Consider the following 17,763-nt stretch of genomic DNA (forward strand, 5'->3'; position numbering starts at 1 on the left):
CCTGCTCCCTGCGTCTCTCCTCCTGCTTCCCCTGCACCTGCTCCCCAGCCCTTCCTTCAGCAGAGCCGGGTGAGCGCCAGGTGGGGTGGCGGGCAGGGAGGTGTCCTGAGTGGCACTCTACTTGGTGAAAGGTGCAGCTTCCCCCCACCCAGCTGTAGTCCTGGGTCTCACTTCCAAAGGAGAGGGTTGAGCCAGCCACCCACTGCCTCAGCATGACAGCTCCAGTGAAGTCCACAGTGAGTGTCTGGGCTCAGCGCCCTGTGGGGGGACGGATGGGTTTTTACTTTAAAGCCACAGCTTGTTGATCCGAATACACTGACTGTGGGTGTATTATTGAGCATCTCCGCCTTGTTTCTCACCGGCATCCCAAATTGTGACCTGGGAATGAAAGGCCCCAGTGGGTGGGTCTCCAGCCCCATGTGTGCATCCACTTCCTCTAGTCTCACCTTTGCTCATGGGCTTCAGGGGCACTCACTGCATTGTGAGAGAGGGTGAGTTCATGGTAGAAGTGTCTTCTAAAGCAAAAGGTCTTGTGTAAACTCACTCCTCAGCATTTGAGTTCATTCTGAAAGTCAAGGCAAAAAACTAAAATGACCAGCTTCTTATGCCCCATGCAGCCTGGCCACCCCCTTGATGTGGTCTCCTTCTCTCCCCCCCCCCCCCCCCCCCCCGCTAGGCAGGGTGCCCTGAGGCCCATCCAGCTTCTTCCCAATAGACACCCCTTCCTGGACTCCATTGGCCCAGAGGTGGCTTCCCGGGCGGATGTGGGTCTGGTCGTGGGGCAGAGAAAGCTGGCCTTTCGTGTCACTGTTGCTGTTGTTTTTCTCTTTATAGTTTTTCACCATTTACATTTGGGGGTTGGTGGAGTAATGAATAAGGAGTGTCTCCTTTCAAAAATCTTCAGAATCTCTCAGACTCTGTCTCTTAAAGATCATGTTTTTACCACACTATAGTTTTTGAAATTTCTTTTTTTAGAAAGATTTATTTGTGCATACAAGAACTGGGGTATAGGCCAGATGTGTGGGGGTGGTGGTGAGAGGATTCACCAGAGACAGAGTGGGGAGCAGAGCACGCAGACTGACTGAAATACACTGCTGAGGGGAGCAGCGGGTGAGACAGGAGAGGTCTGCTGTGCCAAGTGGGTAGCTCCCTGGCCGGGGATTGAACTCATGCTGCAGTGGCTGCAGATAGCTTCTTAGTGCTGTGTCTTAACCCTTTGCACCACCAGGGAGGCCCTGTTTTTGAAATTTCTGTTTTTGAGGGGCTTGGCGATTTTTTATTTCACTCATTTTTATCACCTGGGTCACCACACTCATTTCTCTCTTTTTTGGCAGGAGAGTAAAAGGATATAGGAAGGTCTAGGTGCAGCTGGCCCTCCACTTGCCTTCAGCGTGACCTTGAGCCCGCTGGTGACAGTGGGGTTACATCGGCACCCTACCCCCATCTCTAATTCACAAAAGGAACAACTTCAGAGCTGTGTTTAGAAACACACACACACGCACACACACGCACACAGTAGCACAGGACACACATGAACGAGCGCTCTGTGTGCCTGGCACAGACCCCCAAGGCAGAGGAGCCTACAGGGTTTGGTCTCTCCTGCTCTTTCCCCACCATTCAGCTCCCTTTACAGACAATGACTTGCCAGTCTCCCCTCTGGCCATGTTAACGTTCTGGTTCTGGTCTCACTCGGTGGGTCCCTGCCTTCCCTGCCCGTCTCGCAGTTATCTCAGAACAGCCTTCCCATCGTGCATTCACGGCACATGCTCCCTTCGTGTGGCTGCACAGTTGACATTGCAGCCTCAGCAAAGGTTATCTCTTTAAAATTCTCTGAAATTCCCCTTTGGCACATCCATTCTGGCAGCTGGGTCTATATAGGAAAGTGGTAAAGCTCTTGGCTCCTCTTTTTGTGCTTTATAAAAATAGAAGCTTCTGGCCAGAGGGCAGCTGGGCCAAAGCCTGCGCGGTTCCCATCAGTGGCTCGTGCTGAGCCTCTTCCGCTGTGCCATAGCGAATGGCATCCTCACCATGTGCCTGTGGACCAAGTGGGTGGTTTTTTTTTTAAAACATGAGCATGCTGGAGCCATTTATTTTAAAGTCTTATTAGCAAACCCTGCTGTTGTACGTGTGTGAGGCTCTGTTGTGCTGGCTTTTGAGTTTTGATTTTTGTCCTCATTTTGTATTTTGTTGAAAATGGAGACAACTCAAAGATTATGTTCTCTAATTTAAAACTACCTGTTGCAGTTTGAGCCACAATATAACAGGAGGATGGAACATCCAAATTGCTTTCCAGTGAGATGTGTTTATTGCTAAGTACATGACACTATGGGGCCTGTTTTCTTGGAGAGAGACAATGGATCCCTGGGGGAAGGGGGGGCAGCACTGCACTGTGTGTTCATGTTCTCTCTCTCTCTCTCATTATCATTTTCTTTTTTTCAAAGATTTATACATACAAGAACTAGGGTATAGGCCAGAGGTGCAGGGGGTGAGAGGATTCATCAGAGACAGAGCAGGGAACAGAACAGGCAGACTGACTGAAATACACTGCTGAGGGGAGCCGCGGGGAGACAGGAGTGGTCTGCTGTGCCGTGTGGGTACCTCCCTGGCCGGCTGGGGATTGAACTCATGCTGCAGAAGCTGCAGATAGCGTCACAGTGCTGTGCTTAACCCCTTGCGCCACCAGGGAGGGCTCTCTCGTCATCTTTTTCTGGGAAGATGGTGCTTCTGCTGGCACAGCTGCCCATTTCTTCCCCTGTACCTCTTGCAGAGCTCTGTGGGGTCCTGGTGACTCGTCTCCATAGCTGAGCTTCTCCAATCTCAAAATGACTGTGACTGCCTCTGTTAGGCATGGAAACCACTGAGTTTTGATTTTGTTTTAAATGTAAATGATGTTAACCTAGCTGTCAAAGCTTCTGCAGTGGAAATGACCATGACTCCCTTTACTGTTAATTTTTTTTTTCTGCTTTATGTTACTATATAAACAAGGTATTTGCATGCATAAGCGAGTTTCTCCCCCATGATGGTTCGTGCAAAGCATTTAGGTCACTTGTTTTGGGAACTGGTTCTGTTTTCTTTAGGACCAGGCAGTGAATTAGCCATGACCTGCTCTTAGTCACACATTCATCTACATTGTAAATAAGCTATCTTTTTAGCTAAAAATTCTAGTGGTAGCATTATTATCCTGTGTTACACATACATGCTTTTCCCCAGTGAATGTACAATTTTTTTTTAACCATTACACTTCTATTTTATCTAAAAGCTCATGGCAAACTTTATAGATCTGTCTGTCAAATGCCCCCGTTGGATCCTCGGAAAGAAAGTGTTTTAAAGTGCATAATTAGGGCACTTGAGCATAAAACTACAATTATACACTTGTGTGTTAATTTTGTGTACAGTAAAACTTTGGTTCAACACTGGTTGTAAATGAGAGGAAACCTTTTACTACCAGCGAATGCCTGTGCTTTATGAATACTTAAGCAAAATCTTGTCTAATTGGCTGACCTAGGAAGAAAGGTGAGCACAACTGTAGTTAGGAGGTAGAAGAGAATACAAAACATGTACAAGAGGTTTCTATTTTAAAGTAGCTAGACAAGTAATCTTACTCTGTGGACAGCCTTGCGTGCCCCGCCTTTAGTACATGTTGGGCACTAAATGGAGTGAAAGCAGATTCACTAAGCCAGGGAAATAACCAAGAGACAGGGTGGGATAGAGAAGCCGACAAGAAATCTTTGATCTGGCAGGTAAAGGTTTTGGCCTGCACTGGTTGACCATATATCTGTTAATCAAATTCTAGCTCCTAGCATTAAGGGCCCCCATCTTGAAGCTTGGAGGTAATTTTATGAAAACTAAAAGATGTAGCACTTTACAAAATGGTTAATAATGTTCCAGAACTTGTTACCCTCCAGAGGTGTGTGGACTAGAAATATAAATTAATTTAGAAAGGGTATAAATAAATTCATGGATAATGGAATGATTATGAAAAAGGAAATAAAGCCTGCTTAGGACACATCCCTCACTTTTGGAAATCGAGGTCACGAGGCATTGCCATTCTGTTCTCACAGCCACAGAGAATGTTCGGTCTGCGAAACATCAGTCTGACCTAGTATTTGCTAATGCTGTGATTTGCTAAATATAGAGTAGTTGAACTGAGAGTAAGCAGTGAAATTTTGTAGTCAATTAATAATTGTGAATTTTATTTTCATTGTTTATGCTTATAATCTTGTGTTGTGTGTCCTCGTGAAGGAAGTTTTAGAAACCAAACTTATGATGAAAAAAGACATTACTGATGACAAACAAGCACATTTCAACTTAGCTTCACAAATCAAAATGTAAATATATTTCCCATAGGAATTTAAAAAAACCTGTAAACTAAAGATGAGGGTGTTAAGTTAACCCAGATATGTGGTTATTTTTCAGTCTGTAAATAAAAACAAGTCAAAAATGCAGCATTTGTGGCCCGAAAGTTATCTGTTAGAAACAAGGGCATAGACCAAAACGGAAGTGGTCTCCCTGGCAACAGGAGCTGTGTCACTGGCCTGTTGGCGAGGCTGGTCACTGGGCCCGTCCTGGAGTTTGAGATTCTGCCTGACCCCGAGTGTGTTGCCAAGTTCCTCCTTCCACGGCTTGTCTTTTTTCTGTTGTACAAGGGAAGCTGGACAGAATTTGGAGATGCAGTGTCAGTGTCCAGTGCATATAGTAAGTGCTCAATACATGTGTTGGTTCTTATTTCTCAAGACTGCAGGAGCAATTTCAGGAAATTGCTGATTTCACCACCTCCCCCTTAGACAAGCCTAAGGACAAGATTTATTTTTCCTTCTAAAATACAAAAGTGGAAAAAGCACCTAACTTGTTCAGAAGTCCCCATTGAACTTAAGGGACTATGGATGGCGGAACGGTCGCCAGGTCGTGGACTGGTAAACTATTAACTTCTCGCCATTACTATTGGCTGGACGTGTTGACATAATAACATTTTCTCATGCAGTTGGTTCAACCACACATTGGCTTAGCATCTGAATTCCTTGCTGTGGGGAATTTTCAGTCTGTCTCTTATGTATGAAAAATAGTTTTTGATCTTTCTGTGGAATCGGAAGCCAGCAGAACTTGCCTTAGTAATGACTAAAATATAGCTGTAAATGTATGATTTTTTCCTTTGCTTTTTGCTTTCCCATTTTATAGAATTTACCTGGAGGGACTGAAAAGATATGATGAAAAACAAATAGAAATTAAGAAGCTTTCTGCTGTTTAAGATAAATTATTATAATTATACTTTCTGATAACTCTTAGACAGCAATAAATAATCCAAACAAAATTTTATTTTATTTCTAGGTCCATGAAAAACATTGAGTTAGTTTAAGAAATGATAGATAACATTTTGGTTTATATTCCTCTAGGCTAGTAATTCTTTACTCACATCCGTACTTGGATTTTCATATTCAAAAATGGCACTATATATGTTGTTTTGTAAACTGCTATCCCCTGGGCCCCACCTTAGTAATCCATGGAGAGAACTTCTTATTACATACATGTTATCTGTACTGAAATGCATTACTTTGAGTGGTCCTATATTTTATTGAATCTCCCCTGCCCCCTTTTAAAAGCCATTCCCCTAGGGACGGACATTTAGATATTTAGGCTGTTTCCATATTTTTAAGCGAGGGTGCTGGTGTAGGAATTCAGTGAACTCGCTGCCACACTTACCTTTTGCAAACTTGCTTCAAGGTTTTCTTAAGATAAATTCTTGAAAGTAGAGGAGCTGCAAGCGCATTGTATTTGTCTTAGTAGGCGCTTACATCTGCAGCATCATCATTGTCATCCCAGTACGCCTAGCTGCTGGACAGTCTTCTGGATGACTTAGAGTGAAAATGTGAAAACTATCTGTTAAGCATTTAGGAATAGCCATCATTTAATTATCAGATGAATTAATAACAATATTAAACATAGCTGGGCTTTCATAAAACTGGAATTTTTCAACAAGAATATGTTAGAGAAAAATGTGAGGTCAAAAGTATATGTTACTTCTGTGGCCTCCCCTGGTGGCGCAGGTGGTTGAGCGCAGCACTGTGAAGCTGTCCGCAGCCTCTGCAGTGTGGGCTCCATCCTGGCCAGCCAGCGAGAATCCCACATAGCATGGCAGACCTCTCCTGTCTCGCCCGCTGCTCCCCTCAGCAGTGTATTTCATCAGTCTGCCTGTTCTGCTCCCCACTCTGTCTCTGGTGAATCCTCCCACCCTCCCACGAATCTGGCCTGTACCCTGGTTCTTGTATAAATAAATAAATAAATAAATATATATTTTAAAAAGTATATGTTACTTCCTTCTGTATTTTTTATATATATATATATATATATATATATATACATATTTTGCCAGTATTTTAAGTTGTAAGTTATATATAGTAAGATGTTCAATTTTATGTGTACAGTTTGATGACTTTTGGCAAATGTCCAGGAAATCATCACTCAGTTTAGATAAGTTTTTCTAGTCAGCCCCAATTTCCACAACCACTCATGACATCTAGCAGAAAGTTAGTTTTACCTGTTGTTTTTTAAAAAAGAAAAAAACTTCATGTAAGCAGATTATGCAGTGTGCTGACTACACACATTTTATATTGTTTTTGAGGGAATCGTAGATTCCAAACCCAGCTGTACTTCCTAGAACAAAAGAACATGAACTGATGTGAAAATTACATCATGTAAGATCATTTGTTCAAAGAAGGAAGCTGGGGCTGTATACAGACTGAGCTCAGGATGGACCACAGGCCTGCAGGTGGGTGCAGAAGCTCAAAACTGCTGGAGAAAACATGGGCAGCCTTCATGATTTGGAAATCGGCCTGATTTTTTGGATATGAAAGCAAAATCCATGTAGTAGGAAAAAATATTTCCAGTCATGTATCTGCTAAGGGATTAATATCCATGCTACGTAATACACTCCTACAATTCAGAACTTAAAACCGAGCTTAAAAATGGGCAAAGAGGGCCTCCTTGAAGTCTCAACACTATGAAGCTATCTGTAGCCACTGCAGCTTGAGTCCCATATCGGTCTGGGAGCTACCCACATGGTGCAGCAGACCTCTCCTCTCTCACTCCCTGCCCCCCTCAGCAGTGTATTTCAGTTGATCTGCCTTTTCTGCTCCCCACTCTGGCTCTGGCGAATCCTCTCACTCTCCACCCCCCCTCCCCCCGCACTTCTGGCCTACACCCCAGCACTTGTATGCATAAATATATAAAATAAAATTTTTTAAAAAGAAAAGGGTGAAGGTCTTGAACTCATTTTTCCAAGTGAGGTAAACAAGTGACCTGTGAACACCAGGGGAGGTGCTCAGCGTAACTAGCTGTTAGCCAGGAATGGCAACCAGACCCGCAGTAGGCGCAGCATCATTCACACTCATCAGGAGAGCTAGCCCAGAAGCCAGCAAACAAAATAGCAAGTGTTGTCAAGATATGGAGAAGTTGGAACTGCTGGACACTGCCAATGGGATGATAGGCTGGTGGGTCCTCAAAATAGTAAATGTAGGGCCTCCCTGGTGGCGCAGTGATTGAGCGCTGGGTTGCGAAGCTGCCCTCAGCCTCAGCTGCACCGGTTTGATCCCCGGCTGCTCCCCGGCCACCAGAGGAGGGTCCCACATGGCGCGCAGACCTCTCCTGCCGCCCGCCGCTCCCCTCAGCAGTGTACTTCGGTCCTTCTGCCTGCTCTGCTCCCCGCTCTGGCTCTGGTTAATTCTTTCATCCTCCCGCGCTTCTGACTGTAACCAGTGCTTGTATGTATGTACGTATCAATCAATCAATCAATCAATCAATCAATAAATCTTAAAAGTAAATGTAGAACTACCCCACCACCCTGCAATTCCAGTGCTGTGTGTATACCCAGTGGATGGGAAAACAAAGACTTGATATTTGCATGCATACATTCACGCCGTCATTCACAATAACCAGAGTTGGAAACAGACTAGTGTCCGCTGATGGGAGACTGGATACATGGGACAGGATATGTGCACGCAGAGGATGTATTCAGCCTTAAGAAGGAATAAAACACTGATACGTGCTCTAAGGAAAACTGTTGTCTGGTTCCATACACAGGGGGTATCTGGAAGAGCCAAATTCATAGGGACAGTAAATAGGATGGTGGTTCCAGGGGCTGGGTGGGGGCAGAGCCAGGCACCCCACTGACATCATGGTATGCTTGAGGTCAGGTGAGTGAGAATTCCTGAATGTAAAGTCTGACAGGTTTCTTTTAAAGAATCCACAGACCCATGGATGCGCTGGTCTGTTTCATCTTACAGTATGTTTCTCAAACTTCTTTGGCTCTAGAAATTATTTCTGTGAGTTAACTTATGGGAATAGCATCTGTGATGGGAGCACTGGGGAAGTGCTGGTTTCTCGTCTCACCTGCAGGTTGTGTGAGCTGCAGGGCACTCCGAGGACTGTGATGAAGTCTTTGGCTTAGCTCTGCCCCTTGGGAGGCCTGGAGCAGAGCCCTTGTGGTCATTAGCTCAGGCTTTTCTCCCTAGGCCCTGTCCTGGGGCTTTGTTTTCTGTTGTGCACACGTGTGTGTGCATGTGTGCAGGTGTGTGTGCCTGTGCCTCTTCCCACTATAGGGGACGTCCTTATTTTAGAATTTTAAATGGAAATAGTTTAGGTATACAGAACAGCACTGAAGCAGGTATAACTACACCAAGATTGTAGATTAACATTTTGCCACATTTGTTTCACATCATTCTTTCAAAGGGAAAAAAATATGCTGAAGCCCTATCCCATAGTCCCCCCCCGCCCTCCAGGGAGTGTCTATATTTTTTCAGTGCACGTTTTTGTGCATTTACTGTATATGTTCACAAACAATGCGTGCAGCTGTTTTGCACATTCCCACTTTATGTAGGTGTTTCACACTGCATTGACCTTTGTTGCTTTCTCTTTAAACTGAGCATTATATTGTTTAGATTTGAGCTATTTTGATGTGTGGGTCTTATTTTTCCTCCCATTCCATTGTGTGACCGTAGCAAAATCTATTTTTTGCCATTTACCTGCTGTGCTAGAATTGGAGCACGTGTTCTTTCCCTGCTGTGAACAGTGTTGTGTCCACCATGCCCCTTGGGACACAGGGAGTGTTCCCGGGCGTACATCCACAGGCAGCGTGTCTTCAACCTCAGTGGGCAGCCGCTTCCTTAAACTTGCTTGGAAAGAAAAAGAGGGAGAAGATAAAAACCTGATCACTTCTTCAATTTTGAAGTGTGGGCGAAGTGTTCAGGGTAAAGTGAAGGAGAAGGCTCCAGAGCTCTGCACGTTGAAGGGGACGCAGGCACAGAGCTGACGCTCATGTCCTTCATCCCAGTGTTTCCCGGAATGAGAGCTTCATGGACGTGCGTCGTGCTCAGCTGCGTTTTCTCCTCCCCACACTGTTTGAAAGCATTCTTGTTTCTTTAAAAGTGGGAATCGTTCTTTTGCTGTGTGTGCTTACACAGCACATTAAGACCCTCTTTATTTAGAAATGATAGAATAGATTTTGTGTTTCTCGTTTTTAAGTAGCAAACAAAAAACTCTGATCTTAGGCATTTTGTGGAGATTTTATTCAAAACGTCTACGGGTCTGGGGCACCGGCTGGGTCACAGTCTGGTGGGTGGGCGTGTAGGTGGCGAAGGCCCCGTGCACTTGGTGTGGTGCCAGCCATGGGAGACGCTGACCACAGGGGTCAGTGACTCGGGTGCTGGACGTGATTGCTGTTTTATGATGTGTAGAAGTTTGTATCATAATAACCCGATGCAGTAGTCCACTGCACAGCATCCGTTCCTTCAGCGAGTTCGTGCTGACTGGCAGGCGCTGTAGGCTAGTGCTGGGGACAGTCAGCCCATGAGCAGAGTCAAGGGAATAAGGAAGCCACAGCCTCAGATGAGCTCCCCATGGTAAAATGGAGGGGGCAGTGGGAGGGGGTGCTGGGGCTGCCCAATTAGGCTGCTCAGGGAAGGCAGGGTGGCATCAGAACTGGGAGTGTTTTGTATCCTCCATTCTCAGCACTGGTTTCTGGTTCTCAGTAACGCTTGGCTAAACTAACTAACTAACTTCCTTCCTTCCTTCCTTCCTTCCTTCCTTCCTTCCTTCCTTCCTTCCTTCCTTCCTTCCTTCCTTCCTTCCTTCCTTCCTTCCTTCCTTCCTTCCTTCCTTCCTTCCTTCCTTCCTTCCTTCCTTCCTTCCTTCCTTCCTTCCTTCCTTCCTTCCTTCCTTCCTTCCTTCCTTCCTTCCTTCCTTCCTTCCTTCCTTCCTTCCTTCCTTCCTTCCTTCCTTCCTTCCTTCCTTCCTTCCTTCCTTCCTTCCTTCCTTCCTCCCTCCCTCCCTCCCTCCCTCCCTCCCTCCCTCCCTCCCTCCCTCCCTCCCTCCCTCCCTCCCTCCCCTCCCCTCCCCTCCCCTCCCCTCCCCTCCCCTCCTCCCTTCCCCTCCCCTCCTCCCTCCCCCTCCCCCTCCCCCTCCCCCTCCCCTCCTCCCTCCCCCTCCCCCTCTCCTCCCTCCCTCCCTCCCTTCCCTTCCTTTCTTTCCTTCTTCCTTCCTCCCTCCCTCCCTCCCTCTTTCTCTCTTTCTAAAGATTGATTTATTTATACATACAAGAACTGGGGTACAGGCCAGAGGTGTGGCAGGTGAAAGGATTCACCAGCAACAGAGTGGGATGGAAACAGGCAGACTGAAACACACTGCTGGGGGGAGCAGCGGGTGAGGCAGGAGAGGTCTGCTGCGCCATGTGGGTCTCCTCCCTGGCTGGGGATTGAACTTGTGCTGCAGTGGCTACTGATAGCTTCATAGGTTGTGTCTGAACCCCGTGTGCCATCAGGGAGGCCCCTTCTTGGCTAAATTTCACTTGCATCCAACATTCTGGAAATCTCATTTACCCTAAATGTGGTTGAGAACTGAGAGAGAAACAGAAAGATGCACAGTAGCCAAAACTGATAGCACAAAACTTGAGGCAGTAAAAGCTCATGTGCTTCTCTCATGGACGACTCCCTGGGGCCTTCATAATTTTAACCAGGCACGGGTCCCGGTCCTCTGCAGATGCTTTGGGGGTCGAGGTCAAGGTGACATGCAGTGGCCCGTGGCCTGTGTGAGAAGGTGGCGGCGGGCATGCACACTGGTCGGGTAGGCCGCCCTGGGCACCCAGGGCCTAGGGGTTCTGGCTGCTGATTATATCCATGCTAACAATTACTTGGTTTGAGTTGTCAGAAAAGCATATAGTAAATCTTTGAAAGCCCTGCATCTACCTGATTAAAACAAAAATAGCATTTGGTCATTCAAGAATCAGACTTTAGTTCCAGGCAACTGAGATACTATATTTACAAAATTTAAATATTTTAAAGGTAAGTTTATAAACAATGAGGAATTAATATTTCAGAGGCAGCAGTACAACTTGTAGTTCCATAAATAATAATAGAATCTGTGCAGAATTCCAGGTAGCATCATTGTATTTCTGGCTGTGGAGTTAATATGAATCAGTAGAGAAAGTAGCCCCATTTTACGGATGGGGGTGCCATGGATGTTCAGTCATCACTGTGCTATTCTGGCTGCCTGGCAGGATAGGGGACTGCTGCCTAGGACTGGCCCTGGGCCCTGGACCCCAAGGGAAGGACAACCCCAGCCTCGCATGGGGCCGTGTCTGGTGGTCCTTGCAGAACACGTGATTTAGACCTTGCGTCTAAAAGGGTAGCAGCAACTTTCTAATTGTGGAAGACAGGAATGAAAACTCCCAAGTCGGCGTTTCTGATGGTTTCCCCCGCGAAGCTGGCTTTGCTCTGCAGACCGTTGCTCTGGCTGCGGGGAAGATCTGCTCCCACATGCACTGCCCTACCTGCCTCCCAGTCTTCTTCCCCTGTGCCCTGACCTGCACCCAAACTTTGCAAACTGGAATAAACAGGAAAGAGGCCAGTCCATTCGTGGCTGCTCTGGTGTGAGTAGAGGCCTGCCATCTACTGGGTGGTTGTCTTGCCCAGAAAACAGAGCCCCTTCCTGGGGCAGTCCCCCACCTGTGGAACTGCAGTGGCAGCCTGCAGGATGCAGTTGGTGGGGGAGCTGCTGGCTGTGTTGACTAAGTTTTACAGTCACTTTAACACTGGCAAAAGTGTTATCCTAGCTGCTTCAGCTAAACTGCAAAGATGCTTGTGTGAAATACAGTATTAGATATCAAATCAGACATATGGGTGTTGAATGGGAGGGCGTGTGTTGTGGTGTATGGTATTCTAGCATGTGCACTTGTATTTTATGGAAATTCTTTGGCTTGGCTTATGGCGGGGACATACATTCATTATGAGATATCAAACTGTAAAGTAAACACAAGCAAAGCACTGCACGTGCTGTTCCATGGTCTGCAACAGAAACCTTCCTGCTTGCTGACGGGAGGGCTGTGTGGGGAGAGGCATGTGGTAAACCAAGTGTTGGGTGGTCATTGCTGCCAGGTCCTATGGGCCATTATTTTCTAATGGGAAATAATTTAGATTGGATCAAAAGGAATATGAACTTCAGCATTTTGCATTTTTCCCTTTTGCTTCGTTGTCTGTGTTATGAGTTACTGGGCTAATCGGTCTTAGGGACACAGTGTTTAATATTAACTCCTTTCCCATTCCTCTTGTCCCACCCTCGGTATTGTGCAGTGCATTTGGTTTTTAAGTCTGTCTGTGGAACTGATCGCTGGATCCTTAAGTGTGTGGGCTTACCCGAGTTCTTAGCGTTCCCACGCGGACCATATTGTGGTATTCAGAGTGACTGCACCAGTCTTGTGGGGTGCTTTTTTTTTTTTTTTCCATCCTGTGTCTTGTTTTTCTGCTTTTTTTCCCAATTAAAGAAAAAGTCAATAGATTTCTCATTGAAAAAATAAGATCGCTAAAAATTTCATCAGTGTGTTTTTGTGGCATGTGGAAAGGACTTCTTCCTTTGAATGGGATTCAAGGATTTTTAGGCTCATGTAATTAGAGATGGAGAAGACTGATTTAGACTCTTTCTGTGTACATCTCAGTATTTGCAGTACAACGCACTGTGCTTTACATCATTACCCATTTTATCAAGTCGGAAAGTACTGTCTTTGTATTTGATATGAATATCTTTCTTTGAAGAACTCATATTGATAGTTTTATTGTTACAGGTAGTATTGCTTTCTAAAAGGGTTTCATTTGATTGTAAAGCAATGTCCTTCCTTGTTAGTGATAATAAATGGAATTGCTATGGTAACTGGCATGGTATTGTTCTGACCTTAGTTGAAATGAACATTCCGCCACCCTCCCGCTCTCCCCCATCCATGAGCCCAGACCACAGGCACTTACAGATACTAGCAAGTGCACACATACTGCTGGTGTTCATTTTCATTTTGAGTGTTGCATGAGAATGGTTACATAATGCTTCTTTGACTTTCTCAGCAGAGGATATATTTTACTGTCAGTATTAGGAGCTTCTCCCTTCCACTAGATTTTTATGAAGTTATCAATATTTGATATCTGATGAAACATTTTTACAATTGAAGTCAAATTATCTTTTGACTTCATGGATATGTGAACAGAGGGCAGAATGTCAGTTCATCTAATGGAGAGAATATTAAAAACATTGAATTTGCATAGCAAAGAACCCACTTCATGTTGCTGAATTGCAACCATATTTGCTTTCATTGAATTGCACATTTTGACTTTCTCGATTGCTTTGCTTGACTTCTTAACAGATGCCACCTCAGTATGGACAGCAAGGTGTGAGTGGGTACTGCCAGCAGGGCCAGCAGCCCTATTACAACCAGCAGCCGCAGCCTCCGCACCTCCCTCCGCAGGCGCAGTATCTGCCCTCCCAGCCCCAGCAGAGGTACCAACCGCAGCAGGTGAGCCCAGCGCTGTCCCGGCCTGTTCTGTCCTCCAGGGCCTCGGTCATGGCCAGGCCTGGCTCTGAGACATTTTCCTGTCCAACTGTAAAAACTCTGTTCTCAAAAAAATGTAGTTATGAGCAAATGCAAAATTATAATCTAATCAAAACTGTGTTTATGGATGGATGTTTAAGATTGAAGGGTGGGAAGAAGGAGTGACTTCTTACTTGACTGGTTCGTGACAGCAGAAAGTGTCAGTCATTTAGTGTTGTCATTTGTGTTCTGAGTCTTCCAAGAAAGTGCTCTGTCATTCTGTTGAGGCTTATTCAGGAAGATGATTTTATCGATCATTTAATCTTGCTAGTTGGCACATACATGGTATTTTTATCTTGAGCTTTTTTTGGGTTTGTTTTTGTTATAATGGTAAGTGCTAACTGTATCAAAACATTTGTTGCCTTTGGCAGTGTTATTCTTTTTAAAGTAGCTTATAAACAGATAATCACTTCAATTACAATGTATTAAAATACTAAAGGGAATCCTGTACTTTCAGTATATTAAGCAGTTTCTAGTTCAAATTAGCTTCATTAAATACTCTTTCAGGTTATTGGGCTATATATATTTCAGCTTTCATGATTTGTAGAAAAACAGTACATATGCATTTGATGAAATGGTCTCTTTCATCTTGTTTTAGAGACTGTCACTGAATGATAAAAGGCGTAGTGAGCTAGGGACTCTGACTGCAGGATAGACTCGGCAGCCATCCTCACAACATGCAACTTTCTATTTTGTGTTTTCTTCTCTTTCTCTTGTGCTCTGGGGTGGTGAGGAGAGGGGGAGACACATGACATTGATGATGCAGTTTTTAGGTGCTAATTACAAGTCCTGAAGATAGTTTTTGCTAAGTAAAATATATCAATATATGAAACTTAAATTTAATCAGTTCAGCTGAATTCTTCAGTATTTTCTTGGCCGTGTTGGAGTCTTTGCCTGTGCGCCTTCTACTTAAGCGTTCTGAAGAAAGCTCATGATTGTTGAAACAAGCACCGGAGAGTGAAGAGCCTAAAGAATTTTGGTTTTTATATTGTTTTGTTTTTTTGCATATATGTTTTCAAAATTCTGGTATTCTGAAAAGGGGTTTATGGAGTTAGGAATGCACATTATTCCGGAGTTACTTGGGTTAGTCTTCTGTTACAATGTGGGAAAATAAAGAAATCTTTACATCCAAGGTCTTTTTTTGTTAATCCTTAACTGTTCCCACTCAAACCTCAAGTTCCTTTGCAAACATTTGGTAGTAAAACCTATTGGATGATAGTGTGTGTACGAGAGAGGGGTCAAGTCAGTCAGCCATCCCAGTGTATCAGCCCGCGCCACATACTGCTCATCTGATGGTGTATTTCTTAAAACGAAACTTAGGAAGTGAGAGAGTGAACAAAACTCTCTGTTCCACCTGCTTCCGCCCTCTTGCTGTCTTGTAGATTCAGTGCACGCCTTCTAGTCTCCCACCGCCACCCTCCCACAGCAGAGGATTCCCTGACTTGCTTAAGCCTCACCCCACAGGATGCATTTGCTGACACCCCTTTCATGAAGCTCCCCTCCCTTGGAGTCCCAGCTTCGGAGAGCTGGGCATGGCTGTCCCCTGTACTGAGCTCCTTGTAGAAGTGGAGACCAATGTCTGAGCTCTTGACCTGGAAAGTTACAGGCTTGTCAAGGACTTTCAGAGCCTTATCGAACTTCTCTGTAGATGTGGAATGTTTTGTCATGTCATCAGAGTTTTACAAGTACTCAATAGAGAGATCACATTGCTCATTTTACCTCTGTGTGCTGAAAGGAAGCTCTGATTGTAGAACCAGCTTGACTCAAGTTCGCAGTGCCTGTCATTTCCTTCAGGACCAAAGCGAGGTTTGCTTCCTTCACGCAGCCCTGTGCTCTGGTGGCTTCTCCTCCTGGCAGTTAGTCACTTCATAATGACCTTCACATTTTAATATTTAAAACAACCTCCATGTAAAATCCCATTTTAATGAATACTGGTTTAATATGCATTAAGTGTATTGTACGTCTTGATTGAAACGATTTTATTTATTTGAATACAATAAATTCTATGTCAGGAAATACTGACATGGTTATTATCATTTTTGTATACTACGAGGAAAACCAAACATTCCTCAGAGTAGGTTGTTAGTTTTTTGTTTTCATCCTTGTATTTTCTGTTTCATTAAACTTGCTGTGGGACAGACAGAGATGCTGAAGAGAGATTATTAGGGGACCTCATCGCTGGATCTGGCTGGGGAGGATGATTTTGGTTTTTAAGGAGTTAGATGTTCAGATGTGTTTAGAAAGTTTGTTTAGGAAGTGAGATCTAGCATTTTAGGTAGAGTTACCACCTCCAGAAGCAAAATAATCCACCAAGTCTATTCCAAAACCAGGTAAAAGTGACAGAGTATTTTCACAATCAAGCTGAATTTAACAGGAATTTGTAATCCTGAATTCACATACATTTAAAAGCCAAAGAAACACAGCGTAATTTGATTTAATCGGCTAGAACCTAACAGTTAAAACATTGCTTCCTGCAGACTTTTCTTTTGTCTCCAAACACAGCATCATTGTCCATTGATTTCATTGCAGGAAATCAATCAGCAAGTAATACTATGTCTCTTCTTAATGTGATTGATACTAAAGGCAATTTTAGTGTTTCATTAAGATGCTTCACTTTGTCTTTAACAAAAGACAAAGTGTTTATAATGTGTAATGTTGTGAATAATCAATACAGTCATATGTTTCGAAAACTTTCTAGTTCAAAGAAGTGGATACAGGGACCTGCCTGGTTTACCAGGCCTGCCCTCCCTTTGCCAGATAGCTGCTTGATCAATTTATTGCATGTTGTCCGGGAGTTTACACGGAGAGGCAGATTGTGTAATTTACTCTTCATCCTACTTTGCACAGATGGTGACATTCTATATATGCTGTGCACACTTTTCTGTTCTTTGTCCACCCATTCCCCACCCGTTAAGGGTATCTTTCCATAAAGCAGTACTTCATTTTTATCATTTCGTTCCATTGTATGGACATACCATAACATATTTCACCAAATCTTTTCTGATGGACATTTAGATTATTTTTAGTCATCAGCAGTTCAAGCAACACTGCCCTGATAAACTTGTGTGTGTCATTTCATGAACGTGTGCTGTGTCTGCAGGATAAACCCCTGGATAGACAGCGCTGTGTCACCAGGTGCATGTGTTTGGGTAAATATTGCAAGATTGTTCCTCCCAGGACCTGTACCAATTAAACTCCCATATTTTTGTGTCACAGTACACGTTTCCCTATGTATGTGCCAATAGCATGGCTTTAGGGAACGTCTGGATTTTTTGCCAGTCTCATAATATAGTTTTAAGCTGCATTCCCTCTTGATATGGGTATTGAATGTCAAATATGTGTTTGCATTTTCTTTTTTGCCCTGGGCTTTTAATCCATATCTCTTTATCTTGATTTTTTTCTCTTCATTTGTTGTTGGTCTTTCTAAAAATTGATTCATGAAGTCTCAGCTTTTGTCATGCGAGTTACTACCCCTCCCTTCTTGCCACTTGTCTTTGGACATTAATTATGTTATGTGTGTGTATGTGAGAGAGAGAGAAGTGTCTTTAAAACCATGAAGAATTGTGTAATCCTTGATTTTTAGCTCTTGTCCCATTTCTGATTCTTGGCTTTTGATCCTGTTTCTTTTGTGAATGTAGGGATATTCAAGTCATCAGTTTCTTATTCTTTAGTTTTTTGGCTTATATCTATTCCTATATATTAAGAATTTATCCATTTCTAACAGGATTTCAAGTTTATTAATATAAAGTTCATAATTATTTTTATTACTTTAATTTCTAAACCATCCACAATTAAGGAATTAAAATTTATGTTTTTCCTTTTTTGTTCATTGATCTGTCAGTGATTTGCCTTTTCAAACTGGTCATTGT

At 44.0% G+C, this 17,763-nt stretch overlaps 1 protein-coding gene across 1 annotated transcript in view; it reads left to right on the forward strand.

Moving 5' to 3' along the window:
* Nucleotides 1-17,763, forward strand: part of ARID1B (AT-rich interaction domain 1B) — a gene marked incomplete at its 3' end in the record, with an annotated part of 355,694 nt that overhangs the window by 93,340 nt on the left and 244,591 nt on the right. The window contains exon 3 of the mRNA XM_084228519.1: nucleotides 13,670-13,819. Coding sequence (XP_084084645.1) covers nucleotides 13,670-13,819 — 150 coding nt within the window. The remainder of the gene's footprint in view (nucleotides 1-13,669; nucleotides 13,820-17,763) is intronic.

Source organism: Talpa europaea (genome assembly GCF_964194135.1).
Source record: "Talpa europaea genome assembly, chromosome: 2".
NCBI lineage: Eukaryota > Metazoa > Chordata > Mammalia > Eulipotyphla > Talpidae > Talpa > Talpa europaea.